The 15393-nt window shown below is 55.4% G+C and overlaps 1 protein-coding gene across 2 annotated transcripts; it reads left to right on the forward strand.

The window, feature by feature from the left end:
* Nucleotides 1-7790: 7790 nt before the first annotated feature.
* Nucleotides 7791-14463, forward strand: OSR1 (odd-skipped related transcription factor 1). 2 transcript variants are annotated; one of them, XM_004582614.2, is made up of 3 exons: nt 7791-8090; nt 12246-12939; nt 13620-14462. In XM_004582614.2, exons 2-3 carry the CDS (start codon nt 12278-12280, stop codon nt 13753-13755), a joined length of 798 nt encoding a protein of 265 aa, XP_004582671.1. In that variant the 5' UTR covers nt 7791-8090; nt 12246-12277; the 3' UTR covers nt 13756-14462. The 2 variants fall into 2 exon arrangements, with proteins under 2 accessions (XP_004582671.1, XP_058523418.1); XM_058667435.1 differs by lacking the exon at nt 7791-8090 and adding an exon at nt 8104-8559 and having other exon boundaries at nt 13620-14463.
* The last annotated feature ends 930 nt before the right edge of the window (nt 14464-15393 follow it).

The raw sequence follows: 15393 nt of genomic DNA on the forward strand, positions 1-15393 counted from the left end.
AGACAACTATGCTGATGTGCCCTTGGGCTGCTGGGATTGCTTCTAGATGAAGAATGACTGACATCCCATGGCTGAGTTAGATGTGGGTACAGGGAACGGGCAAACCATGGCTTCCTCATTCAGCCCACTGTCTATGATAACAGTCACAAACAAACTATGTATGATTGAGGGAGAAAGAAGATTCGATGGGTAACTTCAGATGCCTGCTCTCCTCCCTTCGTTCTGGCTTTCCAGCACTAATGCGATTCCCTGCTGGCCTGAGACAGTGCATCCCCCAACCTGTGCTTGCCGCAGGATTAGCTCTCTCCGCCCTCTGTTCCCCCAAGGGAACTTTCATGCAAAAATGACTTTCTCTTCTGGCTTAGGTTGAGTATTTTTCCAAAACTTAGGGTGTTTTACTCACACTCAGATAAATCCTTTATGTTAGCAGTATGGGAACCTCCTACAAGATGTGATTGGAAGCAAATGAAAGCACCCCAGCCCAGATCACTGCCCATTTCATCGGCAGGCAGAGAGCCTTCAAGTTCAGGAGCAGTGACTGCTTTGGATGATATCAGATCCAATACCCTTAGTAATGAAGAAACAGAATTTATCAGAAGAAACACTCATGCAGCTGGTGTTTCTTAAATCACAAAGACCAGAGAAGGGCCTAGGAGTGTGCGTTTGGGCAAATTCTCTATACTTTGTAGCACATAACTTTAACAAGTTACTGCTTCTACATCAACACCCTAACTGTTGGTCACCAACCCATTAGGAACCAACTGACAGGTATGAATTAAGATCAGGTCGAGAGTGTACCCAGGGTCCTTTTCCCTAGGGAATGACCCTTGTGTCAGGTTGGCTAGGACAGAAGTGCCCTCCGTCAGTTATCCTGAAAGGCACACCAGGCTCCCAGCCACTCTGCTGACCAAGTAGGATGCTGAGTACTCAGTCAGTCTCCTTACATCCACATGAGCTGCCAGCCTGTTGCAGCTCCTCATAGGCTACCTCCTCAGAATGTTAAAAGTGGGGCCAGTGTTGTGGCACATCAGGCTAAGCCACTGCCTGTAAATCTGGCCTCCTGCAACAGTCTCATAGCACTGGTAGGATTCTTGGATGCTCTGCTTCCAATTCAGCTCCCTACTACTGCACCTGGGAGAGCAGCAGAAAGTGCCCCAAGTGCCTGAGCACCTGCCACCCACATGGGGGACTCAGATGAAGTTTCAGGTTTCTGGTTTTGGAATAGTCCAGCCCCAGCCCCTTTTGACCATTTAGGAAGAGAACAGATGGAAAGTCAGTCAGCCTCTCTCTCTCTCTCCCTCTCTCTCTCTGTCTGTCTGTCTCTTCACCAATCTCCCTCCCCTCTTCCCTTGTGTTCTCCCTCTCTTCTTTGCCATTCTTTCAAGCAGATAAAAAAGACATTTAAAATTTTTAAATAAATTATCTCCACTGTACTAGCTGGCTTATTTTTCCTTAGATACATCTCCCAAAAATATTTGTTGTGGATAAACTTTTTGGAAAACCAGGTCATAATCCCAAAGCTCTTAATAGATGTTAGATACTAAGACTTACAATTTGTTCTTATTTCCTTTTGCCAACATATGATAACCAAAATAATTCCTAAATATAAGGATTTGAAAGATGTCGGGATAAACATAATGTTAAATATTTTGATGCAATTTTGAAGTCCACGCATGTATTTTCCTAATAGGCCATTCCCATGAACTTTTTCAAGGCCTCTTGTACAGCAAAACAATCCACCTGTTAGTCATTTTGAAGTGAAATGTATGCAGTAATATACTACCTTTTAAAATATTTAATATTTGCTCAAAGTGTTTTGGCAAATGCTTTTCCCTTCAGTGGAAAGGCTCTCAGGTAGGGAACTGGAAACAGAATAACAATGTAGGTTGCCTGGAGTGCCCCAGGAAAATGAGAACTGTGTAAGGTGGCTATTCTAAGTGCCCATCCAGCTCCCCTTGAGATCATGCAGAAGAAGGGATTGCTCCAGGGATGGCTGAAATAAGAAATTGCAGTTCCACCCCTTCCTCCATGGAAATCCTACAACATTGTAGGGCCACGAATTTGACTCCTGAATCTGACCTCGTAGACATCAGAGAAATAACTAGAGGCAAAAGAGCTGAACGTGCCCCATCCTGCTGCTCACTCTCTGATTATTGTCTTTTTTGAGGGCTCTTTGAGCCAATCCCTAAAGCTCCACCCTCAAGTCTCTCCAAAGCTCATGCTTGCATGATCACACTCAGTACAGGACTCCGCAGTTGGAAGCTACTTCTGCCTTCCCAGGGGCAGCTGCTTTGCTACCAGCTGGGCCGTCTTTTCAGAGTTATCATCCCAACTCAGGAAGGCCCCCTGCTGCAACACCTGGGCAAGGTCAGCAGCGCCCAGTCCTCACCCTAGAAGTGAGTAGTGTCGTTCAGTGCATCCCAAGGGCTCATCAGCTGGCTTCATACCATCTAGGGAAGGCTGGCGCATGTACCATTTGGTTGGAATGGCAAAGCTGGGTCCTGTCCCTGCCCTTGCTCATTGCACCTGGGGGTGATGGGCTGCAGAGGACATGGTCACTCCCCAAAAGCCAGGAGACTCTCTTTTCCAACACTCTGTGCCTCCCTTGTTTTCCCTGGGGACACTCTACTGCATTGCTCTCCAGGGAGTGAGGCAAGAGGTAAGCCCCAGGCTGAAAGACTCCAAGGATGGGCAAGGACTACTCGCTGCTGCCCCTGGAGTCTGCGTTCCTTTTAGTGAAAACATCCAGTCTCAGTCTGAACAAATCAGGTTGCCTGGAACGGGAGTTGTGGAAGAGTATGGAGGAGTATGAAGAAACTGACGCACGAAAAACAGCCCTGTCTGTCCGGGTCCCTCGCGTCTTCAGAAAAGCGGGCATCCGCTTCGGGGCTGGCACTGGACCTGCCTGCGCGAGTGCAGCTGGCGAAGGAGCTGGCAGGAAAGCTGCCCAGGCCACCTCCAGGCGCCCTGGGAGGGAGGCGCTAACCACTTGGCTGGGATCTTCGCTCTTCGTTTCACTAGGACCAGAGATCATGGTGATAGAAGTTGATACGGATTTCGAATCGGTTTTAAAACCAACAAACTATCACCTCCTACCGCAACATCTGGTTTGGGACAGGGAAAGAGCAGCCCCGAGGGCGAAGAGGGATTCAACCTTCTCCGTTGTTGGGTTTTTGGAAGGGTAAACGAACGCGCAGTTTTTAACGAGAAAAGAGCAAGTTTCTCAACGGAGAAAAGGAAACACAGAATTAAAAAAAAAAAAAAAACCCGCACACTCCGAGGTTACTGAGTTTGCGATGTTCCAGGGAAGGAATAGTCAGCGATGTCGCTGGCTTACCAGCAGAGGGCACGTTTTCTTTAGGATTGCGTCCGAGACTCTCGCAGCCAGACCTGCTCCCAGTCCCCCTCGCAGGAAATTGCTCTGCAGATAATAACCCTCCGGTGTCTGGAAATGTTTAATTACCGCGAACGCGCTTTCCTGCAGCGCAGCCCGCTGCAGCCACCCGCCGGGGACGAAGCGCCGCGGCTCACGGTAGGTGCTGCTGGCCGTGGGGGTCCACCCTAACGACACTCACTGCGCATTCCAGCCACTTCCCCGCCTCTTCCTCCCTAGCTCAGGCACCACTTAGTTTCAAAGGCACTTCCTTTCACGTTGGATACGGGAAAAACTCGGGCACCTGGTGATGGAGAATTGTTCTGGGTCGAAAATAACTGTGACAATTCCAATGTGTGTAAAATATCAAGGCGTACCACTCCCTTGCACACACTTTGTGGATCTGATGTTCCCTACAGAAAACATTGCTGCCTCCCTCTCGGGCAGGTAGTGGTGTGCCAGAGCTCCTGCAAAAAACACGCGCACTCCTGACCCACGCAGTCTGCTGTTGCACACCAGTGGTAGCTAGGTGCGTGTTTGTGCACGCTAAGGAGGGTGACACCTAGATACTGTGCTCTCATCCGGAACTCGGGAAACGGGAACTGCCTGGGAAGATGGCTCACTTTCCCTTTCAGTTTTGATACTGTGACATGTCTGTGGCTGTCATAACAACCAAGACAGTCCTCTGGCCCCCTGGGCAGGTCCTAGCCCCTAAGGACTCAAGGTGGGTTCCATGCGTTCGCCTTCGGCTGTTGGGCTGTTGACGCTACCTGCACTGAGTGTGCGACCAAACTTTCCCCAAGCTGGATTTTGACCTGATTGACCATAATGGCTCCAGAGGAGCTTTTGAGCCATTGCATTCATCATCTAAATGAACGCAGTGGGACGCCTAAATCTCCCGGTTATTTGAACATTCCCCTTCGTGCGTGGGAAGGGAACGGAGATTCTGATGAGCAGACCCTCAATGATCGGCAAAGCAGTGGCCCCAAAGCTTAGGTTCGAAGCCCGCAAACTCAGTGCGAATGCTAAGCAAATTCCATTTCAAAGAATGAGGTCATTTTCGTGTGTCTGGGGAGTGTAGAGCAGTGAGGTTTTATTTTTGTTTTTGTCCTAATCCAAACCGACCCAAAACAATATAGGCCAAGCTTTGGTTAGTTTTCCAAAACCCGTTCAGTGTCCACCGCTAAGCCGGGTTGGGGTTTCCCCTTTCCCCCCTGTCCCCCGGACCGGGAGTCCAGAGAGGGACTGGAGTCAGGGCCAGAAGGTGAGCAGAGATCTTCACCGCCCCAGACGTTCCCAGCGAGACCCGGGGGACACTCAATGGGCCGGAGGCTCCGGCTCCAGGCAGCTCAGATTCAGGGGTCGCTCCCCAACCGGTTCTGAGAGTGGTGGGCGCCGGGAGGAGCACGGAAGCCGGCCCCGGAGGCCTGTGTTCCAAGGTGGGGATCTGTTCCCGCCGCGCAAGGGACTTCACGGGGTCTTGTTCCACCCAGCAGGCTGGGCAGAGAAAGCCGGGAAGAGCCGCGGCGCAGTTGGCTCTGAGTCGGGCCAGCGGTTGGAGCCCCCTCAGGCTCGTAGCGCCACAGCTGGGCTCGCAGGAACGTGGCGAACGTCCAGAGGGGAAATTCTCCACCTTCGCTGGGCTCCGAGGAGAACCGGAGGTTTAGGGCCAGGTGACAGAGGAGCATCTAAGAAATTCGAAAAGGGACGTGGTCTGGAACGCAAACGAATCTGACCTGGTTCAGAAGTGCAGCCGTGGCTTTTAGGTGTCCTGGGTCTTACCCTCCCCAATTCGCCCCAGAGGTAGTCCGGCGTGGGGCTGGGACACTGGCCTGGGGGGCACCGACCAGTTACTCTTTCGTAGGCACCTCAGAAGATCCCTCCTGTAGGTCCTCAGTGGCGCAAATCCTCAGCCGGGTCCTTAGCTACCTGTACTTCTTCCACCATCAGAAGGAAACAGGACCCTGGATGGCCTCCAACGGAGTCGGTGCCCTGGGTCCGTGGTCTCTCTCCTGGGAGTTTAGAGTGAAGGGGTTTATCCTTGCCAAGTGTAGCAAATTGTGCACTTCGTTTTGAGGTTGAGAATAGTAGGCGACCTAGGGTGGTCTTTCCAAGCCAGGCATCCGAGACAGGTCAGCCCTTGCAGAGGCATCTCCATGCCAGCGCCCACGTCCTGGACTTGCAGCTCACCCGGGGGCTGATCCTGCCTTGCCTTTCAGCCTGGGGGGGGGGGGCGTAAGGGCATCGCTGAGAGAAGTGATTTGGGCCTTTCAACCGCGGGAGAACCAGGGCCAGCCTGGCTTCCCCACATTGCCCTACCTGCGTCAGGATGAACTTTGAAGGTAACCTGGCAAGGTGCATGAAACAACCTGGTTTCAGGCTTCTTTCTTCAAGCATCCTTTTACTTGGAACTTTCTGGAAGACTTGAGGCTTGTTGGCCAAAAATGTGGTTTTAGTAGGGAAACACAAGGAGGAAAGATGAAGTCAAGCCCAACTGAGCTGCCAGGAGTCTAGAGTAGTTGACACTCGGGGTGGGGGAGGGGGAGTAGATTTTCAAAAGTTTTAGGAAATACATATTGGGGAAAGGCAGTGCACATGGATTTCAAAGTTCTTGCACCAAAATGAACTTCTCTTTTGATTGCATTGTCTCATCAACTTTTTGAGTATCCTGATAGACCCCAAATGGCTCCATCATACCTGAGTGTCCTGATTACACTGGACAGCTACCAGTCTCTTTCACTAACCTTTGTTTGAAAAAAAAAAAAAAAAAACAATAACAACCATGCCTGACTGGCAGTGGAGGTTCCCCAGGGTTTGCCTACTTGGAGAGCCTGGGGTTGGGACACACAGACTTTTTCACCCAAGTCGAAACACCATGAGCCCAGGGATGCCCTGCCAGGGCTCCACAGGGTTCTATCCACCCTCAGAGTTTGCTGCCCAGAGATCTCTTTAAATGGCATGAAAGCAACTCCCTTCTGTCCCAAGGGATGTCAGTCCACACGGGATGTTACACCCCCCCCCCCCATATTGCGGCTGCTAAGACAAACTTAGGTGCGTCTGCTATTCCTGTGCTGATCTTTGGTGGAGAAAGCAGTCCCAACCAGCAAAGATTACACACCCAATCCCCCCTCCCCTTCTTGGTCAAGCCCAGGTTACCCAGGGGTTAGAGGCAGTGTTTGGTTCTGAGGGACCACAGCCCTCCTACTACCCTGCTGAGCCATTCAAATGGGCTTCACAAAGCTGGAGACAGTGGATACTCCTAGAGAGACAGAAGACTGCCAATGCCTTAGAGACCCTCTGGCATGGGTTAGGGTGGGGGTCATTTAGCAACAAAACCTTGGGCCAAGACAGAGTGCAGGGGTGTGAATCTGGACTCCCCCAAGCCCCAGGAAACTGGCGCCTCATCTTCTAGTGGACCCTTCCCTGGGGTGTTCCAGAGAGGTGACAGGGAGGGCTCCAGGGTGGGGTCATCTGGAGGTCAGCTCCAGGAGATGAGCAGACTAAATGGTACTGGACTCTCCTTAAGACACAACTATCTCAGAAGCCAGAAAACCCCGACTGCTTTTAAGATTCGAAACTCCACCTCAGCCCAGCTGCTAACTACGCACCTTGCCTGGGGCGCCTTCCCTCTTGCCAAATTCCCTCCCATCCATCCTGAAAGCAATAGAGGATTGGGACCGTGCACTGGTCTGGAACACCGTAAAGTTCTGGGTCCCAAGAAAACAATTTGACTTTCCTCTTCAAACATCTGCGAGATTTCTACTGCTCTCCAGAACCCAGGGTATGTGGTCAGTAGCAAACGCTCAAAGGTTAGGGCTCGCTTGGATCCGTGACTCTTCGCCCTCACCAGGAATTAGCCTGCCTCACCTGGGTTGCCGCGCGGGTCCGAGGATACTGGGATGACCAGGCACAGCCCCACGCCCCAGGTTGGCAGCCTTCGGGGGAGGGGTTTGGAGAGGGGTGGTATTTGCTCGGCGCCACAGTGTGCCAGGGTCTGAGCTTTGGTGTAGGGGTCTTGACGCACCCAGCTCCCATTTCCCACCTCGCGGGGTATCAGCTGTGTACTGGGAGCGCGAGAACAGGACCTGCAAAGGCGAGGGCACCAGCTCCCTGCGGAGCGCTAAGAGCTGTTTCCCTCTAGCGCATCAGGCTTGCAATTGTGGGCCTCAAAGGCTAGAAGGGGTCAGGAGGGACCCGAGAGGAGAGGATGCAGGTCTGGAGAGGCCGGGACCTTGCAAACGCCGCTGCCAAAGTTGGCCGCCCGGTCAGCAAAACTTTGTCTCTCAGCGCGCAGGCGCAGGGCCGAGTTGGGGGAGGTTGAGAGAGCCGGAGGGAGGGAGGGAGGGGAGAAATCCTAAGGCAAGGGGCGGGTGGGGGGGAGGAGGGAGGTTGGCGGATTAAAATAAGTAGGCGGCTCGGTGCGAAGGGATGAGTGAGTCGAAGCTCGGCCTCTCTCCAGCACGTTCTCAGCCGCTCCGGGTTCAGACGCAGCGAGCGGCAGGCGAGGCTCACCATCCCTCGGCGGACAGGACTCCAGGGCCGCTGTGCGCTCCCGCGCGTCGGGAGCTCGGGGTCCTCGGAGTCCCCGCGGCCGAGAAGTGTCAGGACTCGAGCGCGCCAGGGGTGCCCGTGGTTATCCACCCATCGCCAACTTCCCGGGCTCCTTGTAGCCAGAGCCCCAGAGAAGCTCTCGGTCCCGGGACCTCGGCGGAACAAGGTAACTGCAGCCCGGATGCCCGCCGGGGCTCCTCCAGGGAAGGCGGGCAAGACTCGTGGGTTCTTTGGCTCATCGCGGTAGGTGCCTGCTGTCTTCCCCCTTGCCCCCGAAGAAAGTTTCCCGGACCCAAACCAAACCCTTTGTGAAACTGAGAGTCGCGCAGGATAGTTGGGGAGGACTGGCTCAGGGACTGGCCGTGCAGGGGTCATGGCCTGTGACTCCGGCGGAGCGAGGGGTAGGCCTCCGTGACTGCCCCCGCCCCCGCCAGGCTGGCCGGGCTACGCGGCATCCTGCGCGTGGTGGCCCTGGGCTTCGGAAGTCGGTCTGCGGCTTCCCTGTGAGAGACCAAAGCCACTTTGGCCGGCGCAACCTTTGCCGAGATGGATTCACGGCTCAGACAGAGCTGCCTGGGTAGACGAAGAAGGGAGGATGTGTGAGCGGACGGCCTCAGCCCACGGCACACGGACAGGTGCACGCCCCAACCGGGTGGCGCTTTCCTGTTTCTTTAGCTGAGTTGCGCTCAGGTATTAGCCAGAACGGGCCTCGGGGCTGCGAGTGTCCTACCCCGCCTGGGACTAACGCTAGGGCTTGGGGATTCTCCCTGTAGCATGCTCTCTCTGTGTGGTCTGCAAGACCCAGAGCGTAGCCCTCTACTTCCCGGTGTAAGGGATGCTGGCAAGGAGCTCGGCGTTGCTTCCCAACGCGGGACCTCCAGCAGGCGGGAGCGGAAACAATTTGCCCTGGTGGGTTGGAGCTTGGAAGGGGAGGATTCTTTCGCTTCCTTGGTTGTCCCTTAATCTCGAGTTCGGGGAGGATAGATGGCAGCCCGTGTGGGGAGGGAAAGAAGCTAGGGACTGCACAATGACTTTTTTTTTCCCGTCCTTAACGCCTCGTACTAGGAGAACCAAGAGCCCCAGACAGTGCCCGTCAGCGGCTGGGCACAGCAGCTGGTGCGCTGTTCAAGTGCAAGGTGGCTGTGCAAAGGTCCTTTTGTGGACGGAATTTGATCATGTTTTATCCTGCCCAAGAGCTGCGCGTTGGGTTTCGGGAAGGGAAACCACGTGCAAGGCTGGTCTCTGGGGTGCGTAGCCTCGCAAGAAAGAGAAGGGATAGGAGGGGACCAGGAGCGCCGGCGGGTCGAGACTCCCTCCCACGCTGCTCTAACTAATCTCGTTTCCATTAAATCTGGGAGGCGGATCGGTCAGAGCGCAGCCCGCGTCTCGGGGCGGCTTACAGGTCCCCTGGTCGCTGGGCTTTTTGGATTTCCTTTCTTGGGAGAATGCAACTGGAGTGTCCAGTGCTGGCCTTCCCGCTGGGTTGGTGGGTCCGGCCAGCCGCCTGTCACCACCCGAGCTGGTGGGTGGATATCAAGAGTTCTTTTCTTGTCTACCCTTGGGCTCCTGCAGGCACTAGCTAGGCTAGTGGAGTTCGCTCCGTCCTCATTAATGCAAGCAGTTAACTCGCTCACGCTCAATTAGCCCCGAATAAACCACTTTAATAGACTGTGCACACTTCATTAATGCCCGACGTGGGGCTGGCGGCAGACCCGAGCTTGGAGACCCACCGCGCGGGTGACGGGAGTGTGTGCAGCCGCTCAGGGACCAGAGGCCTCTCAAGCTGGAACCGTGGTGCGCAGTCCCGACCTTTGCTTGTACCTCCCAGGTCTTGAGGACCAACCCCCTGGCGCGGATTGAATCCCTGTCGCCAGGAGGGGAGTTGGAGGATTCTTGGGCACAAAGTGCTCGCTGTAGGGGTGCAGGCGGCTTGCTCTGCCTCTCTGGAGGCAAGGCGGGCGTGCCTGCCTGGACCTGGACGGTCCTATACTGGTGCTACTGTAAAGAGCCACATCTCCACCACATTTTGTCCCCTGGCATGGAAATGCATGCAATCAGAAACTGACTGGGCTGCTGTTGAAACTCAGTAGAGTATCCAGACTAATGCGGTCAGGCACAAGGCCCAGGTAGCTTGTCACTCCCTGGGCTGAAGAACTGCAAGCACCCCGTCGCTAACCCCTTTGGGAGCCTCGGGTGGAGGGCTAGGAGGCAAGGCTGGGTGAGGCAGGATGGTTCTTCTCTGCAGAGCCTGGTGCTCGGCTCAGGGCTCGGTGTGCTGTCCCCACTGCTGTGGCTTGTTTGCCTTTGGAATAGGCCAAGCCGAGAGCACAGGGAGCAGTATGCAAAGGCCTCCTCAGGTACAGATCTGATGCCCAGGCAGCACCAAGAGTGAAAGAGGTGACAATAAATCCAAGGACACTCAGCTGGGCTCAGTCTTTCTGCACTTTGCTCAACCCGAAGGGATCTCACCTTCCTACTGGCATTTTACTTCCTCTCCTCTCAGCGCTAGGGATGTCTGGCTCTCTCCCTGAAGCCCAGGTCTGGGTGCAGAGAGTGGAGAGAATGGGAGGGGAGGTCCCTCTGTCCTGGCTGGCATCCAGCATGCTGCAGTTCCAGAGGTGGGATCAGGGCCGCTGTGGGCCTCGGAATGAACCCCACAGCCGCACACTTAGGTTTCCTCTGATTCTAATTCAACGTGCCAACTCATGCCCAGCCATGCCGCTCTGTCCCACTGCCCTACCACCTTTCAGGGAAAGAGGGCTTTATGGGGACAGGATTGCTGTCCCTCCTCCTTCTCGTCCTCCTTCCAGTCAGGCGCTGTGCATTTCGGGACAGGGCTGGCTTCGGAGCCTCGCTGCAGCGAAACGCAGCTGAGTCCGTCAGTGCCTGGGCCTGACTGGGGGCGCCTAGAGCCAGCTAAGCCTGGGGAAACTAGAATCTGTGTTTGGAAATGGGGCGGGGGCAGAGCGGTCGCCTGTGTATCCTAGGGAAGGAGTATTACTGGAAGGCAGGGGAGAGTTCTGGGGAAGACCAGGAGAGGAATGAAGAAGGGTAAGAAAGAAGTTGGTAGTACTGGGCAGAGACTGAGCAAAGGGGGGCACTTCATGAATTCTGTTCTGATAATGACTTCTTGAGGATCCTTAAGTTCAGAGCTCAGCATGTCCCCCACCTCCCCAAGGCTCCCTGCTACAGTCAACTTTCCTTTCTCTCCTCTCCCTCTCTTTAAATTCACTGGAAGGACTGGGGGTAGGAGTGTCTGGGAGGAGTAGAATTAACAGATTTTTTTTTTATACAGAACCCATGGGGAATGACAACAGCTTGGTGCTTTGGGGTCGCTTTCCTGTGGGTTTGCTTCAGATCTATGACCTGGCAGCTGGAGGGTGAGGGTACACAGGCTGTGGCAGCAGTGCTGCAGAACCTGGTGCTCTTGCTTATAGATGCATCCACACGCCTAGGCTGGGCTGCACAAAAAACCCGCGCTTCCCTTTGGAGAGGAAAGGCATGAGTCCCTCTTGTATGCCGCTTTAGATGTGAGCAAATAAACCTGGTGTTAGTACCCTTCAGAAGCGGCGGTGCCAACAGGGTCAAATTAGAGGTCAAAGCTGAGGGTTTTGAGAAGTTCGGCACTGCCTATTCAGTTAGTCGGAAGTCAAAGGGAAAACACAGTCAGAAGGTCTAACATGCCAGAGCCAGGAGGCACGGGGAGCTGCTTCTTTCAGACTCTTCGTGGTTGCAAGGTGATCCACTATGTGTGTGTGCACACACAGGTGTGACGGTTCCTGCATTTTGTAGTCTCTGTTGGTCCACGAAAATAGTATGCGTCCCAGTTTGGCATTGTCATTGCCTTGTCATTCTGTTTTCAAAGGGCGTGCAGGTGTGTCGAGTTTGAGTGCACACTTCTGTTTTCCTGCACATGGTTCTAAGCATGCTTTCAAGTTCATTCTCTTTGCAGGACAGCATAAATTCAGTGTCAATCTGGGCACGAGCGGATGTTGGTTTCCTTGTGTGGGTCCCCCATGCTTGTACCTTTTCCAATGTCATGTATCTAAAAGGTTCTTAAGTGGGTTGCAATGCACTAAACATGGAGTTCTTTGTCAGCTTTTGTGTCTCTTCCAGAGGCCATTTAGTGCTAGCTCACAAAGTGACTGTTTGAATTGCTCCGTTTTTCATCGTGAGGGTATTGAGTTCTGTGGGTGGGGCTTAGGCCCCCAGCTCCTGCCCTGAGGGTGTGGGAAGGGTGTACATGGGCTGGAATTTCAGAGAAAGGAAACCTACGCTGAACTGCTTTCTTCTCCCCCATTCTTTCTGCCTTTACTTGCAGCCTGTGATTGAGAACTCACCGCAGCTAGCATCATGGGCAGTAAAACCTTGCCAGCCCCAGTGCCCATCCACCCATCTCTTCAGCTCACCAACTACTCCTTCCTCCAGGCAGTAAACGGCCTGCCCACAGTGCCCACGGACCACCTGCCCAACCTATATGGCTTCAGCGCCTTGCACGCTGTGCAGCTGCACCAGTGGACACTGGGTTATCCAGCCATGCACTTGCCACGCTCTTCTTTCTCCAAGGTGCCAGGTGCAGTGTCCAGCCTGGTGGACGCACGCTTCCAGCTGCCCGCCTTTCCCTGGTTCCCCCATGTCATTCACCCCAAGCCCGAGATCACGGGAGGCAGTGGCCCAGCACTCAAGACCAAGCCCCGCTTTGATTTCGCCAACCTGGCCTTGGCTGCCACACAAGAAGATCCATCCAAGCTTGGCCGGGGTGAGGGTCCTGGCTCCCCCACAGGAGGGTTAGGGGCCCTCTTGGATGTGACCAAGCTCTCCCCAGAAAAGAAGCCCACCAGGGGACGCCTGCCTTCCAAGACCAAGAAGGAGTTTGTCTGCAAGTTCTGTGGCCGCCACTTCACCAAGTCTTACAACCTGCTAATCCACGAACGGACACACACCGACGAGCGGCCCTACACCTGTGACATCTGTCACAAAGCCTTCCGGAGGCAAGACCACCTACGGGACCACAGGTGCGGCAGCGCGGGTGGTCTAAGAGGGCGCTGTCTTCCCTTGAACTCCCTAAAGAATCTCCCTGAGAGGTTTAGCAGAACTGCTAGGGGCTCTGAGCCCTCGAAGCTTCTCAGACTGCCCTATAATCAGCAAGGCAAGCAGAGAGGGCTCTGGCATATGCGCTGGAACCTGGGTGGACACAGGGATGCATAAATTGGACGGGAGGGTGGTCAGGGCTCCGTGAGCTCCAGGAAGGTACACCCAGTCTCCCAGTCCCTCTCTCTATCCTCAGAATTCAGTAACACGAGTCTCTGTTAGACACGCCAGCTCCCGAGAGGTGCAGTTAGGGAGCCTGAGAAACCAAAGCTTGGGTTTTCTGCCATGTTAAGTTGAATCGCCACACGGGAGGATGGTTTGCGAGTTGGGTAGGATAAGCTGTTAGATCCCAGCTCACCTGAATCACCTGGCGCGTAGACCCCGGAGTCTGTGCTTGCCCCTCCTCCCCGGGAAGGCAGGTGTTCTGCCTGGCTGGACCGGCTTAGGGAGCCTGACCTGACCAGAGTGGCTCCTTCTCAGCTCCTCCCCGGTCCAGCACCAGCTCTGCGGTGTGCCCACCAACTCCCCTTTCCTCCGAGGACCGGCAGCTTTGCGGGACACTGCCGTGTGTCGCGAGGACTAACTGTGTCTTTCTGGCCTTCAGGTACATCCACTCCAAAGAGAAGCCTTTTAAGTGCCAAGAATGCGGGAAAGGATTTTGCCAGTCCAGGACTCTCGCTGTCCACAAGACGCTACACTCACAGGTGAAGGAGCTCAAAACCGCCAAGGTCAAATGTTGAGCAGACCCTGACGCTCGCCGCCGCTACCCTATGGAGGGACCGTCTCCGGCGGGGAGGGGCGCTAGGGACCTCCCCCCACCCGAGGAGCACGCGGCACTCCAAAGCCCCGCCCGGGGCCGCGACACCGACCGCCCCGGCGGCTCCCCCCGGACGCGGCTAGACTCTTGGCCAAAAGGCGGCAATAGTGTGGCGGAAGAGAAACTGCATTAAAAAAAAAAAATGAACGAAAACTCCGCGGAGCCAAAGTGGCGCCTCTCCCAGAAGTATTACTTTTTTTTTCTATTATTTTGTATGTTTTCTTTATTATTTTCTTTTCTTTGACCATATAAGCTTGTAACTCTGACTGCGGAGAGGGGAGAGAGGCGGGCAAGTTTGCGCACTTGCAGCTTCCAGCCCCCCCCCCGCCCCGGCCCCCTCCCCAACCCGGGAGCCTGCAAAAGTGTAATCCGTGTATTTGCTTCAGCGCCGGCCCAGGGGCCCAGCCCGCCACGCAGCCAGCTGCAATCGGGCCCATCGGCCCGGGGACTGGAGGTGGCCGGCCTCGGGCTGCCCACTCCGCCGCAAGATCACCGCGAGCGGGCAGCTCGCCGGCAGCCGGGCGTTGTACTGCGATTGGCACTTTACGCTGACCATCGGTAACGGACATTTATCACTGGAGTTGTCTTTTTTTTTTTAAGAGAAAAAAAAACTATTAAATAAACGGTTATTTTACAGGCATTGCCTGGTGGGTAATTTCCCTGTTCCCACTCCCGTGGGACTGTGGCTGGGGGAGAAGTCCCTCTCTTTCGGTGGTGGTCTTCCTCGGTGTCACCCCTTGTGTCTCATATTTCTTGGGAACCTCCTGCTTGTCCATCGGTTCCTCACTTCCCGAGGAGCTGTGAGTTGAAAGTGACCCCAGGTCCACGAGATCCGTGCTTATTCTGGTGCTTGGGTCACTCAGGACTCAGGGGGCACGGAGCCCGGCGTCCCTCCCTCCTCAAGGCCTCCTCGCTGGTTTTTGGCTTCTGCTTTGGGGTAGGATGGCCTGCGCCACGGGCCCCCAGACCCGGCTGCTGGACAGAGTCGCCGCTGCTGCCCCAGCCGCCAGAACCTCCTCCCTCTGGCCCCTGGGGTTGTGTAACAGCTGGGGCTGGTGTCCTCGCCTGATGGAGGCTTCACACGCAGGGAACTTGCCTGCAGTTTTAAAGCCTGCCCAGGAATGGCCGGGGCGTGCGCCCTAGCCGGTCCCGGGCGCTCCGCAGGAGAGACCCGAATCCTCCCCGCTCCAGCAGAACCTTCCTCGAAGCGTCCAGTTTTCCCACATTTAGGGGCCGGGCCGCCAAGGGCTCCCCTGCCTGGGGTCGGGCAAGGCTGTCAGCGCTCCGGGGCTCGGACCCAGGAACCGCGCAGGCGGTGGCGCCCGCGGCCTTTCTTCAAGTGGAGCTTAGGCTAGCCGGGCGCCGCGGCCGCCAGGGCTGCAGAGAACAGGGTCCCGCGGGCCGAGAACGCAGCCGGGATGCGGGGGGTTAAGACCCTTAGTTCTCTCCCGGCCGCCTCCTCTCCTCTGGAGTCGCTCCCAGGCCCGGCGCGGGACAGAACTCCGCGGCCGGGGAGCTGGACTTGGCGCGGTGGCCTCCAGCCGGGCCGGCGCGCAGGAGC

Source organism: Ochotona princeps, chromosome 8 (assembly GCF_030435755.1).
Source record: "Ochotona princeps isolate mOchPri1 chromosome 8, mOchPri1.hap1, whole genome shotgun sequence".
NCBI lineage: Eukaryota > Metazoa > Chordata > Mammalia > Lagomorpha > Ochotonidae > Ochotona > Ochotona princeps.

Excerpts from the sequence above, each read along its gene's own strand:
- OSR1 (XM_004582614.2), top strand. The coding sequence starts at position 12,278 with ATGGGCAGTAAAACCTTGCCAGCCCCAGTGCCCATCCACCCATCTCTT. Across the intron at positions 12,940-13,619 it reads GACCACCTACGGGACCACAG|GTACATCCACTCCAAAGAGA; the intron begins GTGCGGCAGCGC and ends TCTGGCCTTCAG.